Consider the following 20,990-nt stretch of genomic DNA (forward strand, 5'->3'; position numbering starts at 1 on the left):
GCCCTGCCCACTCAGGTTGATGGCAGCGGCAGCTGGGACTGCAGCGAACCGCGGCCCTGGAGAGCCTCAGGCAGCGACCGGAGCGCGCAGCCTGTCATCGGGCCCCAGACGCGGTGGACACCCAGAGAGACAGTTCCGGCGACCTGTCGCCTTCCTCAGCCCCCGGCGAACCACGGCCTGTTTGGCAGAGGAGTCGCAGCGTGAGCACCCCGCAGCCCGGCTTAGGACCAGGTACACCCCCACCACCCGCAACCGCAGCCAGCGGAGCGGGCGGGGTCTCTGGAGAGACAAAGGTCTGAGCCCCATCCCCCCGCCGCCAAATTCGGTCCCAGGCTGGGCGGACTTGGTGTCTATATTTGGCCGGACAGAGGCTCGCGCGCCGACACCTCTCACTAGAACGCAGCGCTGGGGCAGGAGACCGGAGGAGGGTGTGGGGAAGCCGGGCCACAGGCCTGGGGCCTCTGAAGTGTCTTGAAGGGCACAGGGATGCTCGGGGCTGGGAAGGGGCGGGAGTCAGTGCTCCTTCGGGAGAGCTTGGTGTGTCCTACGGAAAGAGTAGCATAGCACAGGCACTGGCTCAAGTAAAGCCCCTCACTCTCCCTACCCCTACGAATCTGCTCCTGCCACCTGGGGACCCCACCCCCATCCAAGTTTACTAGGAGGAAGGCCCAGACAGGGCAGAGAACTTAAAAAGAAACCAGACCAAAGTGTGGTAGGCAAAAGCCAAAAGACATGCTTCTGGCCTCTTGAAGAAGCTACAGCAGAGAGGAACAGAAGGGGGAGAGGTCCATCTTGCAATGTGCCCTCCCTCTCAATAGCATGGGAGGAAACTGATGAAAACCGTAGCAGGAAGGACTCAAGTTAACTGATAAGAGGAACTTCTTGGCAAATTTAAGAATAAAGCAAAACCCCATTTTCCTGAGATGCAAGTTTGGATCTGGGGTGGGGTGGGGGAGCCTGCAGCCCTAGCCGGGACACAAGATCCAGTGGCACCAGGAGTAGTGGTGCACTCTGTAATCCTAATGACTCTGGAGGCTGAGGCAAGAATATGACAAGTTTGAGATCAGACTCAGCAACTTAGTGAGGCCTTATCTCAAAATAAAAAATACAAAGACTGGGAATGTAGTTGAGTGGTAGAGTGTCCCTGAGTTGGATCCCAGGTACCAAAACAGAATTAAAAATCCAATGACCAAGTCCTCTGATTCCAGACAGGATGCCTGTAGGAGATACAATGACTTCGGTGAAGAGATGCTCATCCAAGGCTGGCAGCCTGCAGACGGCCTGGCTCCTCTCAACACCATTCTCTCTTCCAGGGAGCTTTGGCCTAGGTCTCTAAGAAGTCAGGTCCCAAATCCTAGCACCTCATATTAAATAGCATTGTCAGGTGGCAAAGAACCATCCCATACTCTGATCACCTTGAAGAAAGATGCTTCCAGAAGCCAACTCCTGGCCAGATACCCCTTCTCACTTACTGTTCTCTCCACTCCTCCTCCTCCCACAGCTCACAGGACTAAGGACCAAAAGCACTCTGGGCACTGAGATCCTCCATCTCTGCCCCAGCCATGAGCCGGCGTGTGGTTCGGCAGAGCAAGTTCCGCCATGTGTTTGGGCAGGCAGCGAAGGCTGACCAGGCCTATGAGGACATCCGTGTGTCCAAGGTCACATGGGACAGCTCCTTCTGTGCTGTCAACCCCAAATTCTTGGCCATTATCGTGGAGGCTGGAGGTGGAGGTGCTTTTATCGTCCTGCCTCTGGCCAAGGTGAGGGGAAGGAAGCAAGTGGGAGGACATTGGTTGGGGCCTCTGGGGAGTCCTGATAGCAGCCCGTGTTCTCACCCTAGTTCCATTCCTTAGTCAGGAGGACAATTTGTGTAGACTGACTCCTTGCTGTTGCGTAAGCCCTCAGGAACAAGTGGGGAGACTCCCTCACCCAACTCTGAGCAGCAGTGTCACAGTGGCCTACACCCACACTTTAGCCCATCTACTCCTCCATGCAGCACCCTGTTCCAGCCGGAACCAGGAAAGGGATGGTGATAAAAATTACTGGGATGTATTGGAGCCAAGGCATGGCCAGATTTTGTCCCTGTCTCTTCTAATGTCATGCCCCATTTCATATGTGGGAACTGGAGAACCTAGTCACCAGCTCAGAATGACTGTTCGATTAAATCTCAGAGTAGCACACTGAGGACAGGGTCAGGCTCTGTCCAAATAGTCCCCAGATACCTATCTCCCCACTGTGGTTCTTGCACTGGGGTAGAATGACAGTGAAGGGCAGGGGGACATAAAACATGAGCTCAGAGCCCACCCTTCCTTAGGGAAGGGAGCCAGACAATGACTGCCACATTTGCTGAGTAACCACAAGACCCTTGACCATCTCCAGCCCCAGGATGGGCACCCCAACACATGACCTTGACCTGGGTTCTGGCCCCTATACCTTATGGGGGAGGCCCCATAAGTGGTAGGGTCAGGACTGACAATAGCTGGTGACTCACCCCTGACAATGCAGACACCATCCAGAGACACCATCCCCAGGGATCAAATTTCAGCTAGAGCTGCCTCCTTCCCCCGTATCACTGCCATTTCAATGCCACATAGCCACCCTTATCCCCTATTGCCTAGTCTAGGCCAATGCTGGCCCCAGCAGAGGCCTCGGAGCTGGTACAAACAGTCCATGGAGACCCAAAATAGGTGGACCAGCAGCTCCAGTTTGGGAATAGTAGGCATACTATTATCTGCTTCTTGTGGTCCCAAGGTAAAGCCAGTGACAGGGAGAGTTCTGCCAAGGGTGGCTAAGCAAGAGGGGCACTGCACTGAATACTACCTCACCTTAACCTCTTCTACCAGGGGCTTCCCACAGATACTCCATGTGGGGAACAGGCTCAAGAACAGTCTCTTCCAAGTCTCTTTGAACAGCAGTGGACTGAGAGTGATGGGCTCTACCAGTGCCTTGCTATGGGTGCTTGGTTAAGTCATCTTATCTCTATGTGTCAGGTTCCCTAATATTAAATGATTTGAACTCTGTCTGCCTTCAGCATTCCAAGAAATGGATTGGACAGGGTTAGAGGTACAGAGAGCAGTCTACAAAGGGAAAGCAGATGATGGAAAATTGAGATGTAAACAGATTCTCCACTCCAGAAAAATACACAGGATGACCCCGCATGGTGGCAAACACTTATAATCCTAGTGACACAGAGACTGAGGCAGGAGGATCGAGAGTTCAAAGCCAGCCTCAGCAAAAGTGAGGCATTAAGCAATTCATTGAGACCCTGTCTCCAATTAAAATACAAAATAGGGCTAGGGATGTGGTTCAGTGCCTGAGTGCCCCTGAGTTCAATCCCTGGCTCCCCCCGCCAAAAAAAAAGAAAGAAAAATACACAGGATGGGCAGGGGATGTAGCTCAGTGGTAGAGCGCTTACCTAGCATGTATAAGATCTGGGTTTGATCTCCAGCACCACAAAAAAAAAAAAAAAAAAAAAAAAAAATTAAAAAAAAAAAAAAAAAAAAAAACAGGTGAGTGGCTCCCACAGCTCCTTTCTCTGACCACTCCAGACAGGACGAGTGGATAAGAACTACCCACTGGTCACTGGGCACACTGCCCCTGTGTTGGATATAGACTGGTGCCCACACAATGACAACGTCATCGCCAGTGCCTCAGATGACACCACCATCATGGTAGGAGCCAGGTGGATGCTGCTGGACACTTGGGCAGGGGAGCAGGGAGGGCTGCTTCACCTGTGCTCGGGAAGGTGATAAGAAGGGGCAGTCCCAGATCCCTGCCCAGCTCCCAGGCTATTTTTAGCTACCTGCCCACTCCCTCCCAGGATGCACTGCTCAAGACTAATTATAGCTATGAACAACTTGGAGCCCAAAGAGCAGGGGGCAATGCTCTGAAGTCTCCCTGCTGGAGTGAATGACGAAGTCTCTAGAGAGCTGGCAGTGCCCCCTCCTGGTTCCCAGCTGCTTCTGCCCCAGACATACACCACCACATCTTGCCCTGTATGTGACCCTTCCCACTCAAGCGAGCCAGAAAGGAGAGACAGGGGAGGAGAGAAGGAATAGAATGGGTTACCTTTGCCTTTTTCTCCTACTCAGGTGTGGCAGATTCCAGACTATACCCCTGTGCGCAACATCACGGAACCTATCATCACACTCGAGGGCCACTCCAAGCGTGTGGGCATTCTCTCCTGGCACCCTACTGCCAGGAACGTCCTGCTTAGTGCAGGTCTGAGGGCCTAGGGAGTGTCCTTACTGTAGACGAGGGTCTGGGGGACAAAGGCAGGTACCAGGTGACCATTCCTGTCTCACTCTGGACAGGTGGTGATAATGTGATCATCATCTGGAATGTGGGCACTGGGGAGGTGCTGCTGAGCCTGGATGACATGCACCCAGATGTCATACACAGTGTGTGCTGGAATAGCAATGGTAGCCTGTTAGCCACCACCTGCAAGGACAAGACCCTGCGCATCATCGATCCCCGAAAGGGTCAAGTAGTGGCGGTGAGTGCCTGGCCTGGCCACTCTCTAGCAGCCTTTGCCCAGTGAGCAGCTGTTAGCACCCGTATACCCACAATCGTCAGTGCTGGTCCCAGCTTTCACCTGCCCCATCCCTACCACTCAAAAGACTAGTTGTGCTCCCCCGCCCCACCGCAACCAGAGCTCCCTAAGCAAGCCCCCAGCCTGCAATTCTCTGCCCTGGTTCCTGTTCCCTCCCCTCCCTTGCATCTCAGACGCTCAGAAAAGGGCTCCTTGCTTTGAGATTGAGGAGGGGAGAAGCTGGAAACTCCAACCTCCCACCAGAACCTGCATGAAACCTGAGCTCCGGGACCCTCTCCTCTCTGCCGAGGACCCTCTCCTCTCCACCATCTTCCAGGGTCTGGGGCCTGCGCATTTGCTGGAGGACTGGCCCCTTGCCGCCTTTGTCGACCTGCTAGGCGGGGGATGGGGCAACCCTTGAGCGTTGCTTGTCGCAGCTGGGTGCCCTGGGAGGTCAGCGGTCTTCGCATCACTATCCTCAATCTAATCTGGAGTGCTGGGTGCATGGGGCGCATGCACGTCCGCGTGAAGCACGCAAGTCTAACGCGGCCGGGGACACGTGGGTGGGCAGGCACTCTAACCCACTAACCCCGCAAGCAGGAGCGAGCCCGACCTCACGAGGGCGCCCGCCCACTGCGGGCGATCTTCACCGCTGACGGAAAGCTGCTCAGCACCGGCTTCAGCAGGATGAGTGAGCGGCAACTCGCGCTCTGGGACCCGGTAGGCCAGGCCGCGCCGGGCGCGCTCGCTCGCTCCTCTATTGGGTCAGCCAGGAGTGCCCTCCCGGGCGGTGGCCCACACCCAAGAGGCCCGAGCAAAGCAGGGACTTCCCCTTTGGGAAAAACCTCTCTGCGACCCCGGGAGCCACCAGACATCGCCTGCTCTAGGGATCAACCTTTGAGGGAGCTTGAGGGCTCAGGATCTGCTGAGAGCCGCGCGCCACCTGCTCCCTCCGGTCCCAGACGTTCTCCAGGCCAGGAGCCAGCCTTTGGCCCCCCGGGAAGCTGAGTTCTTAGGACCCTTTTTGTCTCTCCCTGCCTTCACCCCCAACACCCCAAGTCAAGCAAGCTGGTTGCTCGGCCCTCCATGCTCTCCAGGGCAAGCAGCTGGGTGATGCCCCTCCCTTCTTCCCCTCCCTCAGGAGAGGTTTGCAGCCCACGAGGGGATGAGGCCCATGCGGGCTGTCTTCACGCGCCAGGGTCATATCTTCACTACGGGATTCACCCGCATGAGCCAGCGAGAGCTGGGCCTGTGGGACCCGGTAACGCAGCTGGAGGCTGGGGTGTGTGCCCCGGGGACTGGCATCACGGGAGAGGGGCCAGGCGCCCCCCACCCGCAGAGCATGCCCACCTGGACAGGGCTGGAGGCTGCTGTCACCTCTGCAGCGCCTGCCATCCCTACACCCACCCCTCTGCCGTTTTGCTGCGTCGCCTGAAGGAGCTGGCGCTGGTGCCCCCACCTAGTGATGCCGAGTCCCTGGGGGTGGTTTGCGGTGACTGCATGCGTTGGTGCTGGGGGTACATGTGCAGGGGAGGGCGAGTGATGTGTCCAGGGAAGGAACCTGTAGCTCACTGCCTTGGGAACGCATGGAATCTGGGGGTGGACAGGAAGCCCCAAAGGGGGTTTCGAAGTAGCACAGAACAATGGGCAGGGCTGGTCACTCCTGTTGTGCTCGGGCAGAACAACTTCGAGGAGCCAGTGGCACTGCAGGAGATGGACACCAGCAACGGAGTCCTACTGCCGTTCTATGATCCCGACTCCAGCATCGTCTACCTATGTGGCAAGGTGCTCGCGGCCGGGCGGGGAGAATGGAGCGCAGGTTGGAGATATAAGGCCAGACTCTGAACCGACTGGTTTTGCAGGGAGACAGCAGCATTCGGTACTTTGAAATTACGGACGAACCACCTTTCGTGCACTACCTGAATACGTTCAGCAGCAAAGAGCCGCAACGGGGCATGGGTTTCATGCCCAAACGGGGACTGGATGTCAGCAAGTGCGAGATCGCTCGGTCAGCAATCCTGGCCCCTCCCGCATGCCTGCCTCTGTCCCCTATTCATGTCAGATCTTAAAACCCGGGGTTTCCCGAATAGTGCAGCATTTTGGAGAAGAGAAGGTGGGCGGTAGAATCAAACAGGTCTTTTTCAACTGGGTGCCAGCCCCAGCGCTCACTGTCATTTTCTGAACTTCAGTTTCTTCATCTATAAAAAGATTACGAACATCCCATCAGCGGTGGTTTACCCCAGAACGGATAATGTGCGTAAAGTGCAATGGGCATGGTAGGCGTTAGGCAAATGTTGGCCGCCAACCCCTTGTTCCCAGATAAGAGAAGTTAAGGGGGTGGGAGTCTGCCTGGGTGCTGAACACCTTTCCCTTATAGGTTTTACAAGTTGCATGAAAGAAAGTGTGAACCCATCGTCATGACTGTGCCCCGAAAGGTGAGGGGCTGGAAAATAGGTCGGGCAGGGTTCCAGAGGTGCAAGGGAGCGCAGCAGGCCCCGTGAGGCGACTCACTCAGGGCCTGTCCACCCATCCCCGCAGTCAGACCTGTTCCAAGATGATCTATACCCGGATACACCCGGCCCAGAGCCAGCCCTAGAAGCGGATGAATGGCTATCTGGCCAGGACGCCGAACCCGTGCTCATTTCGCTGAGGGACGGCTATGTGCCCCCCAAGCACCGCGAACTCCGAGTCACCAAGCGCAACATCCTGGACGTGCGCCCGTCCACCAGCCCCCGACGCAGCCAGTCAGCCAGCGACGCCCCTTTGGCGGTAAGATTAGGTCTCGTTCCACTTAGTCCCAGTCTGCACACCCACTACCACCCCTTCTCTGACAATGCCTCTTCTGTCCTCCGCGTCCTAGCAGCAACACACCCTAGAGACGCTGCTGGAAGAGATTAAGTCCCTTCGCGAGCGGGTGCAGGCCCAGGAGCAGCGCATCACGGCTTTGGAGAACATGCTATGCGAGCTGGTGGACGGCACGGACTAGACTAGCTTGCGGGGTGAAGTTCTGCGCTCCGCAGGCGGGACGGGGCGGGGCAAATAGACTTGCCTTGCCAGTGCTCTAGGTTTGGGGCTCCGGACCCCGCCTCCCTGAGCTGGGACCAGGGATTTGATTGGGAAGGAAACTCCGCCCCTCGCAGGAGACCTGAACAAGTGGAGTGTAGGGGAGCCCGCGTCTGTCTTGCAGAGGGCCGGACTGTGGCTTGATCCAGGACAGTAGGAGCTGGCCTAGGGAGGCTCATGGTAAAGGAAGCCTCAGAATGGTGCTGCATGGTGAGGTGGTGTCTCCCTTTGTCCTTTGCCCAGGGCAGGGGAAGTGCTTAGTATTAGCGCGATGCTTAGGGATACTGGAGAGCTTGGGCTTGATCTCAGATGGGTGGCAACTTGAAGTTTCTCCCCACACTGGCCCTTCTCCTAATCGGCTCACTTGATTCTACCACCCTGATTGGTAAAACAGACGGACAGCACCCTAGTTCTGCAGACAAAGACACAACCCGTTGCCCACAGAGACCTACCCACTGGCAATATTCAGTCAAGGGCAGAGGGTTCTATTTCCACCACCAGAGGGGAGGTTCCTCAAGACAGGCCCCTCTGGAAGAAATCTCAGGAGAACTGGCATAAGGAAGCAGGTTCAAAACACACACACAAACTGCTCCCAGCCCTCTGGAGAATAAGACATAAAGAATGAAATCTTTTACAAGTCCAAATCTGGGCCTTCTGCATGTCTGGGGGTAAGGAGATGCACAGCCTCTGTGAATTCCTAGGGAACCTAACAAATGCAACCCCGGGCTCAGGACTAACCAGGGAACCTCTTACCCAGAGCCATCCTCATACTGAGGTTCAGCAGTACCCAAACCTCTACCCACTGTGGGTATTCCTCCCCAGTAAAGTCAGGTAGGAAAATCCTCCAGTTTGAAGCCTCTTTTATTTGTGCCTCAGAATCGGTCTGGTGCCCCTGGCATCAGGGAAGGGAGTGGGAATAACAGTTTCTCTTTGTTGCTTTATTCTTCTGTCCCCTTTTTGTGTCCCTTCTGAATCTCACTGGCTGAGTCAGAGAAGGTCGGTCCAAGAGAGACCAGAGACAAGGGTGTACAGTGGGTCCCTTCCCCTGGTGGGCTCTGTGCTTCTCTGGGTGGGTGAGGAGGGGCAGGGGAGCCGGGGGTTAGCACCATTGGATGAAGGGTTTTACAGTCAGCCCCTGAATGGGGGCAATAGGGATGCACAACCACAGAGGGCTAGCAGCAGCTGGTGGGAAGGGGTGGGTGGTGGTGCTAGGGCCCTGGGCGACCCCTTTGTATTCAGTTTTGTGTCGGGTCTAATGCTTGCCCCCAGCCCAATGTGCCCTCCCCTAGCCCCACTGCTCTCCAAGGCACCATGAGGGAGTCAGGCCTTACCCAGGCTAGGGGGCCACTGTGGACACACTCCCTGATCACAAAGAGCAGTGCCTTGGAGATGGGGACTTCAACTTTGTGCTGCCCAAGGCGAAGCTGGGACCACCCTGAGACCCTGGACGGGTGTGGGGGGCTGGGGGAGCCGGACACCCCGCTAAGTGCACTTGACGCTGAAATGCCGGGGTGGGGGGAAAGGCTGGGCCCTTGACGTGCTGGTTTGTGTCTGGGACAAAGCAGCGACACAGCACGTAGGAGCTCCACTGCCTCCCACGGGTGAAGAGCAGAGATGCAAAGGCTTCAGGGGCAGTGTCCCGGAGAGGAGTCAGTGAGCAGAGAGGAGGAGGACCGGCCAGAAGGAGCAAGGGATGGGGACATTGCTCCTCTAAGGATTCATCTCCTCTTCAGGACCGCCTAGCTCCACCCTTGAACAGTTTGGAGCCCAGAGGAACGGATTAAGGGCCAGAACATAGCAAAGCAGGGGGACCTGGCCGTGCCCGTTGCCTCCCTGACTGGAAAGCTACCCTGCGCCGGTGTCAAACCTCTCCCTATCTAGTGCCTGCTGCACTGCTACACCCTGGAGGATGTGGCTCCAGACTTCAGACTCCAGCCTCAGTTCAGCAAGCGCGCCGGCCGGGGTATTTTCTCTCCCAGGTCGGATAGCATGTGGGGTGGGCGAGGGTCCCGGCAGGGGGCGCTACTGCTCGGTCAGCGAGAGCCTCAGGATGCGCTCCAGCTCCTCCTCCTCCTGGCGCGCTCGCCGCCGCCTCTCCTCTTGCTCCTGCGCCGACAGTTCCATTGCCAGCCTCAGCTGCTCGTCATAGCTCTGGAACACGTGGCCGCCAGAACCCCGGCCTGGACTGGGACGAGGGCTGGGCACCGGCGCTGGGGGCACAGGTTGGTGCTGCGGCGTGGGCGGGGCGCTCCTGGGGGCGGGGAGGATTTGTTGAGCGCTTCTGGCGCACCTGCCCATAAACCGGGCAGGAGATCTCAGGACAAGAGGCTATGGTCGTCCTGGCTCCACCCAGTGATGGCAGATCCCAGTCCGACATTCAGTCTGATGAGGTTATGAATGCCCAGAGACCTGGACTTCACCTGCTGCAGGAGTACTGCCCACGGACCCAGCGCCAGGAAAGGGTAGACGCCATCTTGATTATCAGGTGGGGGCCCTCCTGAGGGGACCACCAGTCTCTGGGCCTAGCAGGGTCCCAGTGTCATCGCCCTGTGTCAGGGGTAGTGGGGTACCCTATGCATGGCTGTTGGGGTAGGGGGAGAGGACAAGTGTCTCCAAGCCCTCTTTGGCCTAGCTGGTACTGACCTGTCCTGTCGGCGACCCTCGTAGGACATGGGGTGGGTGCCTGGTTTGCTGTTGGTTAGTGCCTCCCAGATGGTGACCTGGTGTGAAGAGTCTTGTTAGCTGGGTGACCCTGGACACGCGTGGCCTGGGGAGGCAGCAGGACGCACCTGGTCATACTCACTGCCCGCCTCAAGCAGGCTCTGCTGGATTGCAAACTGTAGCAGATCATCATCATCATCACGGGTCGCTGCCTCTCGCTGGCCGCCCAGCACGCTGTAGCCTCTTGGGGCCTCGAATAATGCTGGGGAGATCTCACAACCACGGCACGAGGCTGCAGGGCATGGGGCTAGTCAGGCATGGTCTGAACCCACCCCTCCAAGCATAACTCGGTGTGGTGGGAAGAGAGCAAGCCAAGGTCAGAAAGGAAGACCAGGGTGGGGGAAGTGCTCACTCGTGGAACTGGAGCTGCTGACACTGGAGGAGTCACTGCCTGGGGAAGGGGTCTCACTGCTGGGGCTGCCTCGCACCGATGGCACAGGCTCATCACAGCCATTGAGGTTCCCAAAGGTGATGCGGGCGTTGAGAATGTGGAAGATCGGGATTTCTGAGGATGAGGAAACCATCAGGTGCCACCACCTACCCCCTCTCAGGTCAGCTCCTCTGACCTCATCTAAACTCACCCCACCCCTCCAAAAGGGCTAAGGGGAAATGTCACTGGGGTCTCACCAATCTTCACTGGGAAACCAGGAGGCAGGCGCAGGGTGATGAAGTCCCGGAGCTTGGCGAAAAGTGCATTGCTGACAGCCATGAGGTCAATGATGGGGGCCACCTGCTCACACAGGGACAGGGGATGCTCCTCACACAGCCACAGCTTGGCCTTGAACCTGCCCCCCCAGATCCCAAGGGGTGAGGGATGCTTTAGGAAGCCATGACCTCCCAGCACCTCCTGAAGCCCTAGCCCTGCCCAACCCTCCCCAGCAGAAGCGGGGTCCTCACTTCTGTGTCTTGGTGGTCAGTTCCATGGGCCGGCCCATGTCCCGGTTGCCAAGCTCAAAGTTGGGGTTGAAGTACTCTTCTGCTGTGATGGCAGTGGGGTTGGCTTGGCTCAGAGTTTGAGTGATCAGGGTCTGTACCACAAAGAAGAACCATGAGCTCTTCTCAGTCCCTCATGGCAGGCCAGCCAGTTGATACCACAGAGCCCCCAGGTCTCCCTGCTGCCAAAGTGGAACTGACATAGCCTTGGGCATTGTGGAAATAAGGTCCACATAGGTCATGCTAGGCAGGACACCTCCCAAGCCTCCTCCTGAACCACATCCACACCCTTCCACACAGTGACACCCCTGGCACACACTCACCCCATTTTGGGGACCCCCATGCTGCTCAGCAATTCCCAGGAAGGACTGCAGAGGTGTCTTACAGCCTACAAGAAATGTGGAATCTCAGGGGACACTGTAGCCCTGCACATGTGGGCATTTCATCAGAAGTATACTACCCAAGACCTTGAAAGGAGGCTGGTTCCTGGGATGGGAGAATTGCCCACCCATACCACATACTCAGGTACCTTCATCTAAATGTGGTTGAGGACTCCATGGGCAGAGGCCAGGACCACTGCAAGCATAGCTAGAATAAAAGTAGGCTTAGGGCCCAGGAGAAACTTCCAAAAGTGCCAGTCTCCAGCACGGTGATACTGGGACAGTAAAACACCTCCCTTTGTTAAGCAGCTTTGGTGTCCATACATGTTTCCATTCAGGTACTTCCATATTAATGATTTCATTTTGTTCCCCTGTGTGGCAAGTATGTGTTTCTACTTGCAACAGATTAGCTGATGCTCAAATAATCAGGCGTGATACCAATGGGCACCCAGAATCATGGCAGAGTCCCCATTTTACCTATGCTACATCCTGCATGTGCAACATTTCCCTCCCCTCCTAAATGCAGTGCAGACCATAGTCATCAATTATAGCATGCCTTTCACTGAGCCCAAATGAGCTCTTAGAATTTTCCTAGTAGTATTCTAGGCAGTTGTACCAATCTTTAGGGCTTGGGACTGAAATTGAAATCTATTTCCCGAGTAAACCATCCTGGTTCTTGCTGGGCTGCCAGCAGGAATAAAAGTGGAGGTGCTCAAGTGGGAACTGATTCCTCTAGTGCCACAGCACCTCCTCCCATCTGCCATGGCCCCATTACCTTTGACCTTGCTCTTGTGCTGTTCTGAAAGGTGCTCTGTCCGAGTCCGAGTAATGAGCTCTACGTTGGATGCCCCATATACCTGAGGACAGAAAGGAAAGGGCTCAAAGACAGCTCTAGAACCATCATCCAAGGAAATTCTAAATATTCTGTGTAATAAAGTGTCTGGGAGGGGCTCAGGGCTCCAATCTCCAGGACTTTGAGTAAATAAATATAAGATATTGTTCATTCACTTATTCATTCAACAAACATATTTTGAGAAGCCTTTATGTGCCAGTCATGAAAGTGGGTATCAGGGAGTGGTGAACAAGCCAGACACAATTCCTGCCCTCATGAAGGTCATATTCTAGTTGGAGAGACAATAAAATGCAGTTATAACTTCCAGCTTTGCAATTTGTAAGTTACAAGGACTGTACAAGGTCACTGAACTACTCCAAGTCTCCACTTCCTCATCATAAAAATGGGCTAATAATTCCTACTTCATGGAATTGCAAAGATTAAACAGGATACTATAGAAAGGACTCAGGAAATGTGTAAAATGGGAATAATAACAATACCTGCCTTAAAGGGTGTGGTCAGGATTAAATGAGTGTGTAGGTGTGTGCACTTGTGCACGTGTGTGTATATCCATACAGCCATATAAAATGTCAGACCAGTGCCTCAAAGTGGCTCAGTAAATGCCACTCTAATTCGGTGACTGTGAGTCTAATGCCCCTTCCTCCTTGCAGCATTGCCTCTGCAACCTCCAAGGCTGGGGAAGCACTCTTAGGAAACCCCTGCCCAGTCTGCCATAGGCAAGAGAATTGGCTGGCTCTGGTGCCAGGAGCTACAGGCTTACCTTGGCTTCATATCCATTAACCATCTCTGTCTTCTCACTGCGCCAGCCTAGGATACCAGTCTTATTCCTGGGGAAGTAAAGTAGTCCAGGTGAGGTGGGCACTGCACCAGCTTTGGCTCCAGGTGGCCAAGGCCTTGCCCACTTACCTCTCGAAGGAGATGTTCTTGGTATCAAGCTGTGTGGTGACCACAGGTGCCGTGAGCCGGCTCAGCACCTGCTCCTCTGTGGGCTGTGCGGCAGCCAGCAGCAGCTCCCGGTCCTGCCCAGCCAGCGCCAGAGTCTCTGTATATACCACCCGGCGATCATGATCAATCTCCATGACCACAGCACTCGTGTCTGCCAGCCATGAGATAGCACAGAGGGGTCAGGGTGGCATGGGGCTGCCTCCCGTCCTCCCCACCCTTCCCCACCTCCTGCCTGCCTGACCTTGGCCCCTGAAGACGAAGCTGCGGTTCCCTCGCTGCCATGTCATGTGGTCAAAGCCCAGAAGCGTGGTGTCTACCCTCAAGTTCTGCCCGCTCTTCCACACTTTGTAGGTATCACTAGGGCAGATCTTGGATACCAGGGGCACTGGGTGGAAGTGGAGGTCAGAGGTGGCTTCAATTTGCCTGGCCCACACAGCCTGGGCCAGCTCAGGGCATAAGAGTTGGGGGTCATTGGTGTGTCCAGGAAAGGGAGAGGGAACTGTGGAGGGCAGCCCCTTTCTCCAACCACAACCCTCCCCAAAAAATGTAAACCACACTTCATATATGAGCAACCTGAGGTTGGGGACAGGCGTGTCTCAGTCACCAGTAAGTCTCTAGTAGCCACTGTGTGTTCATTCATTCATTCAACCTCTCATTCATTCTTTCAACAAATATTTATTGAATACCTACTACATGCCAGGCATTATTCCAGTCACTGGGAATACAACATTGAATAAGACAGGACTCCTGCCCTCTCGGAGTTTACTTTCTAGCAAGGGGCGACAGGTAATAAACAAATGAGCAAATCAACAGAATGAAAGAAATAATAGTGGAAGCAAGACTGTGTGGAGTAGTCTGGAAAGACTTAGCTGAGGTGGCAGCATTGATCTGGGAGCTAAAGGGTGAGAAGGAGCCCCATGAAAAGGTATGGGACAATGCTCCAGGCAAGCAGACAGCAAGTGCAAAAGCCCCAAGGTCAGACAGGGCCCTTTCAGCCCCTCTTACCCCAGCTAGTGAACTCCCATTTCATCTCCACGTAGAAGTCCTGGGCCTAGAGGATGAAAAAGAGAGTGGATAAGATGGCCCTGCAAACGGGGTGCAAGGGCTCTGGTAGGGAGCTGGGAGTATAGGCCTTACTTTGCGCAGCTTCTCCAGGAGCACAGGGATGCCTGCCAACCGCTTTACCACCCGCTGGTAGTCGCGGTACCGCAGCACCAGCTGCACCAGCTCCAGGTCCCGGGTACTCACTGCTTCCTGAAGCACTGGAAAGGAAAGGCAGTGTCGCAGAGCAGGACCTGTTAGCCAACCTGAGGTGAGTACCTGATGCAGGGGAGACCCTGGCTGTGCAGTGGGGTGGGCAGTGGTACCCACCTGTCCAGCCGCTGCGATTCTCCCTGCCCACGTCTGCGCCGTGTGCCAGGAGCACACGGGCACACTCCAGGTGCCCCAGTGTAGTGGCCAGGTGCAGGGGAGTCCGACCACGGGGATCCAGCTGCTCAATGTCCACCTGAAGAAGATGTTGAAGTGTAGCCTTGGTCACTTCTAAAGCAGCTGACCTGAGTCCAGCAGCTCCTAAGCAGGAGTGACCCTCTGGCTATGCCACCTTGGCCACCTCACAAGGCCATGGGAAAGATTGACATGATGAGCTTGGTGCCAAGTGAATGGAGAGGGGCTTAAGAGACAGGATAGAAAGTGAGTAAAGGGAGAGGGAGGGCTTTCCTCCCTTCCTCTCCACCTTCACCCCTGGCTGGGTTTCCTTCTCTAAGTTGAGTGAGCTGCCTGTGAAGAGTAAGCCTAGAATAAGCCAGAGAAGGAAGGGTGGTCCAGAAAGGCTATGGTCCAAGGAGGGCCCCTAAGGCAGGACCCATCCTAGGGGTCCCAGACCACACCTTTAGTTTATATTACTAATATCACTGAGTGAAAGTTTACAAACAGGTACAGTAATATACTGATAGTCATGAAGACATTCACAGTACAGTTTCAAAGCCATGTTCTGTGCCTGTGGGACACTATGTATTAACATTGTGCATAAATCATTCTTTTGTGAATAACATGGTTTCACTGCATGAAGGTTTTTGTTTTGTTTTGTTTTGTTTTGGTGGGAGTGGTAGGGAGGATTGAACTCAGGGGCACTCAACCACTGAGTCACATCCCCAGTCCTATTTTGTATTTTATTTAGAGATAAGGTCTCACTGAGTTGCTTAGTGCCTTGCTTTTGCCAAGGCTGGCTTTGATCTCTCGATCCTCCTGCCTCAGCCTCCTGAGCCACTGGGATTATACGTGTGCGTGCTACCGTGCCCGGCTTGCATGAGATTTTTGTTGTGTGTTAAAAGCATATGTTTGTTAAACATAGATTTAAATATATCTTTGGAATCTAGGACTTGTAGTGCAATACAATAAACTGATCATATGCATGTAACCCCTCTTCCCAAAACCTGATTAAAATGCCAGTAAAAGTTTCTATTCCAACCATGATAAATTAAGTAAAGTGGGGCACAGTGGGGCAGGCCTATAATCCCAGCTACTCAGGAGGCCTAAGGTAGGAGGATCACAGGTTCAAGATCAGCCTGGGCGACTTAGTAAGACCCTGTCTCAAAAATAAAAGGGGTTGGGGATACAGCTCAGTGGTAGAGAACTTGTCTAGTAAGGGCAAGGCTCTGGGTTCAATTTCTGGGGTGGGGGAGAGAAGCGTCTATGCATATGTGTTTGGAATTATTGTTTTCCAGACAGGCAACAGGTAGTCTAGTACTAGAATCCCTGAGTTAAGAGAAACAAAGTGAGCCCTGTGATTTCCTTGGATTTCTGCCACAGGGAACAATCCAGATTATGGTTCAGAGAAGGGAATCTCCAGCAGAGTTTGGTGGTCTCAACTAAGTTGAGGAGACAGGAGTTCAGGGAGATGGAGATAGCCAGAAGCTTCAAGGCAGAGTTGTAGAAAGGAGTGGACCTTGAAAAAACAAAAAACCTCCTCTGCACAGGAGTCCCTTTGACCCTTTGCTGAATACTAAAGTTCACATGTGTCCAGTAAAACTAAAATGAGCCTGTGCAAAAAAAGCAATGAATTGAATTCTCAGACCTTCTCACAGGAAGAGACATTCAAGCTCCAACCCGCTAGAATAGAGATTCTTTGTTAATCGCCCAGCATTTTCAATAGAAAATGAACACTTCTAGGGTAGATGTGTTATGTCTTAGTAGCAGGACTAAACTATACCTAGAGAAAAGGCTCACTAGATCACCATAACAAATTAAAACAGTCTCAGCCAAGCACAGTGGCACATGGCTATAATTCCAGTGACTCAGGAAGCTGAGGCAGGAGGATAGAAAGTTTGAGGTCAGCCTCAGCAACTTAAAAGAGACCTTCCCTCAAAATAAAAAATAGACATCATAATGATATAGAGAATATCAGTGGAGAGAGATCAGTAAGAGGGGAGAGAGGAAGGAAGGGATAGAGACAGAAACAGGGAACGAATCTAACAGAATCATGTTATATACATACATAAATGAGCCAAAGGTAATATCTCATTTATGTATCTTTAAAAAATACCAAAAATAGGGGCTGGGGAGATAGCTCAGTTGGTAGAGTGCTTGCCTTGTAAGCACAAGGCCTTGGGTTCGATCCCCAGCACCGCAAAAAATAAATAAATAAATAAATAAATAAATAAATAAATAAAGGTGTGGAAGGAAGGTAAGTAGAATAGAGGAGAGAGAAAGTGGGGAGGGGGAATGGGTATTGAAATAAAATTCCTTGTATGTATAATTATGTCAAAAGGAACAGATATTATGTATAAATATAATGCTCTAAAAAGTTTTTGAAAAACAATTAAAAAAAAAAAAGGAAAGTCTGGGGATGTAGCTTAGTGGTAAAGTGTTCCTGGGTTCAATCCACAGTGCCCCAAAAGTAAATAAATAAGTAAATAAATAAATAAAACAGTCTCAAAAGATCAAACTCATTTGTAAATAATTTACATAGTCTACAGAGCAAAGTCTAACACTCTTTAAAAGAAGACAACAAAATCCAGATGCTTAACATCATGATATTTACCACATCCAACATCAAGTTAAAAATGATTAGCTATGCCACAAAGTAGGAAAATGTGACCCATAATCAGGAGGAAAATCATTTAATAGAAGCCCATTCAGAAGTGATAAAGATAATGAATCAATATCCTCAAGAGTTTAAAGAAAAATTTGAACAAGATGCTCATGAGGAGAGAAATAGGAGACAGCAAAAAGAACCTAATAATCCATCTAGAGAGAACAAATATAGTATTTGAAATGAAAATTTCCCTGGATTTAATTAATAGCAGAGTAGGTATTTAAGATTCCCTGCCCCACCCCCCAAAATCAGTGAATTTGAAAATAGCAGAACTATCCACACTGAAGCACAGTTGGATTTTTTTTTTTTTTTTTTTTTTTTTTTTTTTTGTGGTGCTGGGAATCGAACCCATGGCCTTGTGCTTGCAAGGTAAGCACTTTACCAACTGAGCTATCTCCCCAGCCCCAACAGTTGGGTTTTTTAAAAAAAGTACTGAAAAAACATCTAAGAGTCTCAGTCATCTATGAGGCACAATTGAGAATTCTAATGTGTGAGCTAGGCGTGGTGGTGCACACCTGTAATCCTAGCAGCTGGGGAGGCTGAGGCAGGAGGATCAAGAGTTCAAAGTCAGCCTCAGCAACTTAGCAAGGCCTTAAGCAGCTCACTGAGATCCTATCTGTAAATAAAATAATAAAAAGGGCTAGGAATGTGGCTTAGTGGTTGAGTGCTCCTGGGTTCAATCCCCAGTATCCCCCACAAAAAGAATTCTAATATGTGATTGGAGTCCCAGGGGACAGGATAAGAGTATAATTTAAAGAAACGATGGCCTATTTTTTTTCCAGATAAAACTATTGTAGTGGGTTGAATGATAATGCCCCCTAAAAAGATATGTCCAAATCACATTATGACCCTCAAGACCCTTGCATGTCACTATATTTGGGAAAAGGGTCTTTGTAGATGTAATTATGTTAAGGATTTCAAGATGAGTTCACCCTGTATTATCCTGGTGATTCCAAAATCCAGTGATAAGTGTCTTTATAGGACTTATTCACACAGAGAGAGGAGAATGCCACGTGCAGTCAGAGGCAAAGACTAAAGTTACACAGGGATGAGCCAAGGAACACCTGGAGCCACTAGAAGCTTGACGAGACAAGGAAGGTGTCTGCCCTAGAGACTTTGTAGGGAGGACTGCCTTGTCAACACCTTGAATGTGGACTCTGGCCTCCAAATTATGAGAGAATAAAATTTTGTTGTTTTAACCCACCCAGTTTGAGGTAACTTGTTGTGGAGACAAATGACAAATGTGCAGAACCAAGAATCTCAGTGAACCCCAAGGAAGACAAACATGAAGAAAAATACACAAAGGCCCATCACAATCAAATGCAGAAAACTAGTGACAAAAAGAAATTCTTAAAAGCATTCAGAGAAATGAAATCCTTTATGTGTAGAAGAATAAATATGGGAAATACTACAAACTTCTCCATCAAAACTACACAAACCAGAAGATGATGCAGTGAAACCTTCAAAACGCTGGGCAGGGAGCAATGATCCATCCTAGAATTCTATATCCAGAGAAAATATTCTTCAAAAGTGGGGAAGAAATAAACATTTTTGCAGATAAACAAAAGCTAAGAGAATTTATTACCAAGACCAGGTGCACTGGTGCATGCCTGTATTCCCAGTGGTTTGGGAGGCTAAGGCAAGAGGATCACAAATTCAAAGCCAGCCTCAGCAACTTAGCAAGGCCCTGAGCAACTTAGTAAGACTCTGTCTCAAAATAAAAAAATAAAGGGCTGGGAATGTGGCTCAGTGGTTAAGTGCCCCTGGGTTTAATCCCTGGTACTAAAAAAAAAAAAAAAAAAAAAAGGAATTTATCACCAGATGTGCAAGAAATGTTAAAGGGAGTTCTTCAGGTGGAAAGAAAATTATACCAGATGGAAACCTGGATCTATACAAAGGAATGAAAAGTGCCAGAAATGTTAAATTTGTAAGTATAATAATGTCAGTAAAATATTTTAAACCACAATAATAAAGAGAAGAGATGTCAGGGGATGAGCAATTTCAGCACATCTTTAGAACATGGAATGAGGCCGAGACATCACAACTGACTTAGGGGAGCAAAGGAAGGCAAATCCAGGTAGTCACAGAGGGGAGCCCTGGGAATAGCAAGCTAGGCCTCCCCCGCACACACCCCTGAGAGTTATCAGACCTGCAAGCAGTGGGGGTGAGGTGCAGAGCTGAATACAGGAGGCTGGTTAAAACTCAGAACCCCTTGGCCCCTCTCCAACCTCATAAAGCTGTGAGGCACGCCCTACTCACCACAGAACATGAGATATACTGGACTCAGGGACTCTGGCTACAGCAGACTATGTGGACATGCAGCTGAAAACCAGTGACAATGAGACCCAACCCCTTCCTTCACTGCTTTGGACCCTATTAACTACTGGTAGCCAGACTGCAACCACCCGCAACCCTGCCAATTCCAAGAGTGGGGAAACCTGAAAATTCTTCTTTGAGAAACTAAAGCTGGTTCCACAACGAGCCAGTCAGCTTGCCACTCAATCACCTTACAGTAGTACCCATGCATCAGTAAGCTGTACACGCTCTTTCTTAAATATGCCCAAATAGCCAAGAGCAACTGACACTTGAGGAAAGCTTCCACCATGAAATCAACCAAACATACAAGTAGACGCTAAAAACAGAGGGAACACCGTCAATGTTGGGAGTGAAAAAAACTTTTGTAGGGGAAAACAATTATTTATTTGTGTGTGTGTGCTACTGGGAAATGAACCCAGGGGTGCTCTACCACTTGAGCTACATCCTCAGCTCTTTTTATTTTTTCTTTTGAGACAGAGTATCACTGTGTTGCTAAGGTTGGCCTGGAACTTGGGATCTTCCTGCTTTAGCCTCCCTAGTCCCTGGGATTAGCATGTGCCACCAGGCCCAGCTAGAAAATAATTTGCACCTTAGAAAAATAAGAAAAGATCATTGAATTCACAAACTGAAATGAAACATCCAGACCTGCCACTTCTCCTGCTCTTTCTCTTGCCTCCTTCACTCCAGAAGGGTCTTTTTTCACCTTCCCTAACCTTCTTCATTTCTGGATAGCTGCGTCTGCCCCTCCATAGTACCTCAACTCGTATCATCTTCAGTTTAAAAAACACTAAGCACATGTTCTCCCACCAAGCTACATCCTCAGTTCCTCCAAAACACCATGGCAACTGTCTTCATGTCTTCTATTTCCTTCACCTTCCACATTTAATCCATCAACAGAACCCGTGGGCTCTACCTTCAAAATAGATCCAGAGACCTCTCAGTTTCATCACTGTCAAGCTACCATGATGCTAGCAGCCACCATGGCTCTCAAGAGAGCCTCGTAGCCCCCTCACTGGTCTCTTTACCATCCTAATCTCCCCATCACCCATGGCAGCTAAAGTTATCCTATAAAACATCACTCAAGTCCTGAGGCACTTGAGCGCAAATCCTTCAGTAACTTCCCATTGTATTTAGCATAGAATCCAACAGCCC

At 51.6% G+C, this 20,990-nt stretch overlaps 2 protein-coding genes across 7 annotated transcripts in view; one reads left to right on the forward strand and one right to left on the reverse strand.

The window, feature by feature from the left end:
• Positions 1-8,535, forward strand: Coro6 (coronin 6). Of its 4 annotated transcripts, none has more exons than XM_047543384.1 (11): positions 3-231; positions 1,502-1,760; positions 3,549-3,671; positions 4,092-4,221; positions 4,314-4,495; positions 5,673-5,792; positions 6,212-6,316; positions 6,394-6,539; positions 6,909-6,966; positions 7,070-7,300; positions 7,392-8,535. In XM_047543384.1, the coding sequence occupies exons 2-11, from the start codon at positions 1,563-1,565 to the stop codon at positions 7,515-7,517; spliced, it is 1,419 nt and encodes a 472-aa protein (XP_047399340.1). In that variant the 5' UTR covers positions 3-231; positions 1,502-1,562; the 3' UTR covers positions 7,518-8,535. The 4 variants fall into 4 exon arrangements, with proteins under 4 accessions (XP_047399342.1, XP_047399343.1, XP_047399340.1 ...); XM_047543385.1 differs by having other exon boundaries at positions 4-231; positions 7,395-8,535; XM_047543386.1 differs by lacking the exon at positions 3,549-3,671 and having other exon boundaries at positions 1-231.
• Positions 8,429-20,990, reverse strand: part of Ankrd13b (ankyrin repeat domain 13B) — a 23,161-nt gene continuing 10,599 nt past the window's right edge. For 2 of the 3 annotated variants that reach the window (XM_047543383.1, XM_047543380.1), the window contains exons 2-15: positions 14,798-14,933; positions 14,564-14,688; positions 14,432-14,477; positions 13,668-13,811; positions 13,388-13,577; positions 13,242-13,308; positions 12,404-12,485; positions 11,572-11,636; positions 11,213-11,343; positions 10,943-11,100; positions 10,668-10,820; positions 10,384-10,547; positions 10,238-10,314; positions 8,429-9,845 (exon numbers count right to left, since the gene is read on the reverse strand). In XM_047543383.1, coding sequence (XP_047399339.1) covers positions 9,617-9,845; positions 10,238-10,314; positions 10,384-10,547; positions 10,668-10,820; positions 10,943-11,100; positions 11,213-11,343; positions 11,572-11,636; positions 12,404-12,485; positions 13,242-13,308; positions 13,388-13,577; positions 13,668-13,811; positions 14,432-14,477; positions 14,564-14,688; positions 14,798-14,933 — 1,767 coding nt within the window. In that variant the 3' untranslated portion in view covers positions 8,429-9,616. The remainder of the gene's footprint in view (positions 9,846-10,237; positions 10,315-10,383; positions 10,548-10,667; positions 10,821-10,942; positions 11,101-11,212; positions 11,344-11,571; positions 11,637-12,403; positions 12,486-13,241; positions 13,309-13,387; positions 13,578-13,667; positions 13,812-14,431; positions 14,478-14,563; positions 14,689-14,797; positions 14,934-20,990) is intronic. The other variant, XM_047543382.1, reaches the window with a different exon arrangement.

The sequence above is a fragment of the Sciurus carolinensis genome, chromosome 3, assembly GCF_902686445.1.
Source record: "Sciurus carolinensis chromosome 3, mSciCar1.2, whole genome shotgun sequence".
Lineage (NCBI taxonomy): Eukaryota > Metazoa > Chordata > Mammalia > Rodentia > Sciuridae > Sciurus > Sciurus carolinensis.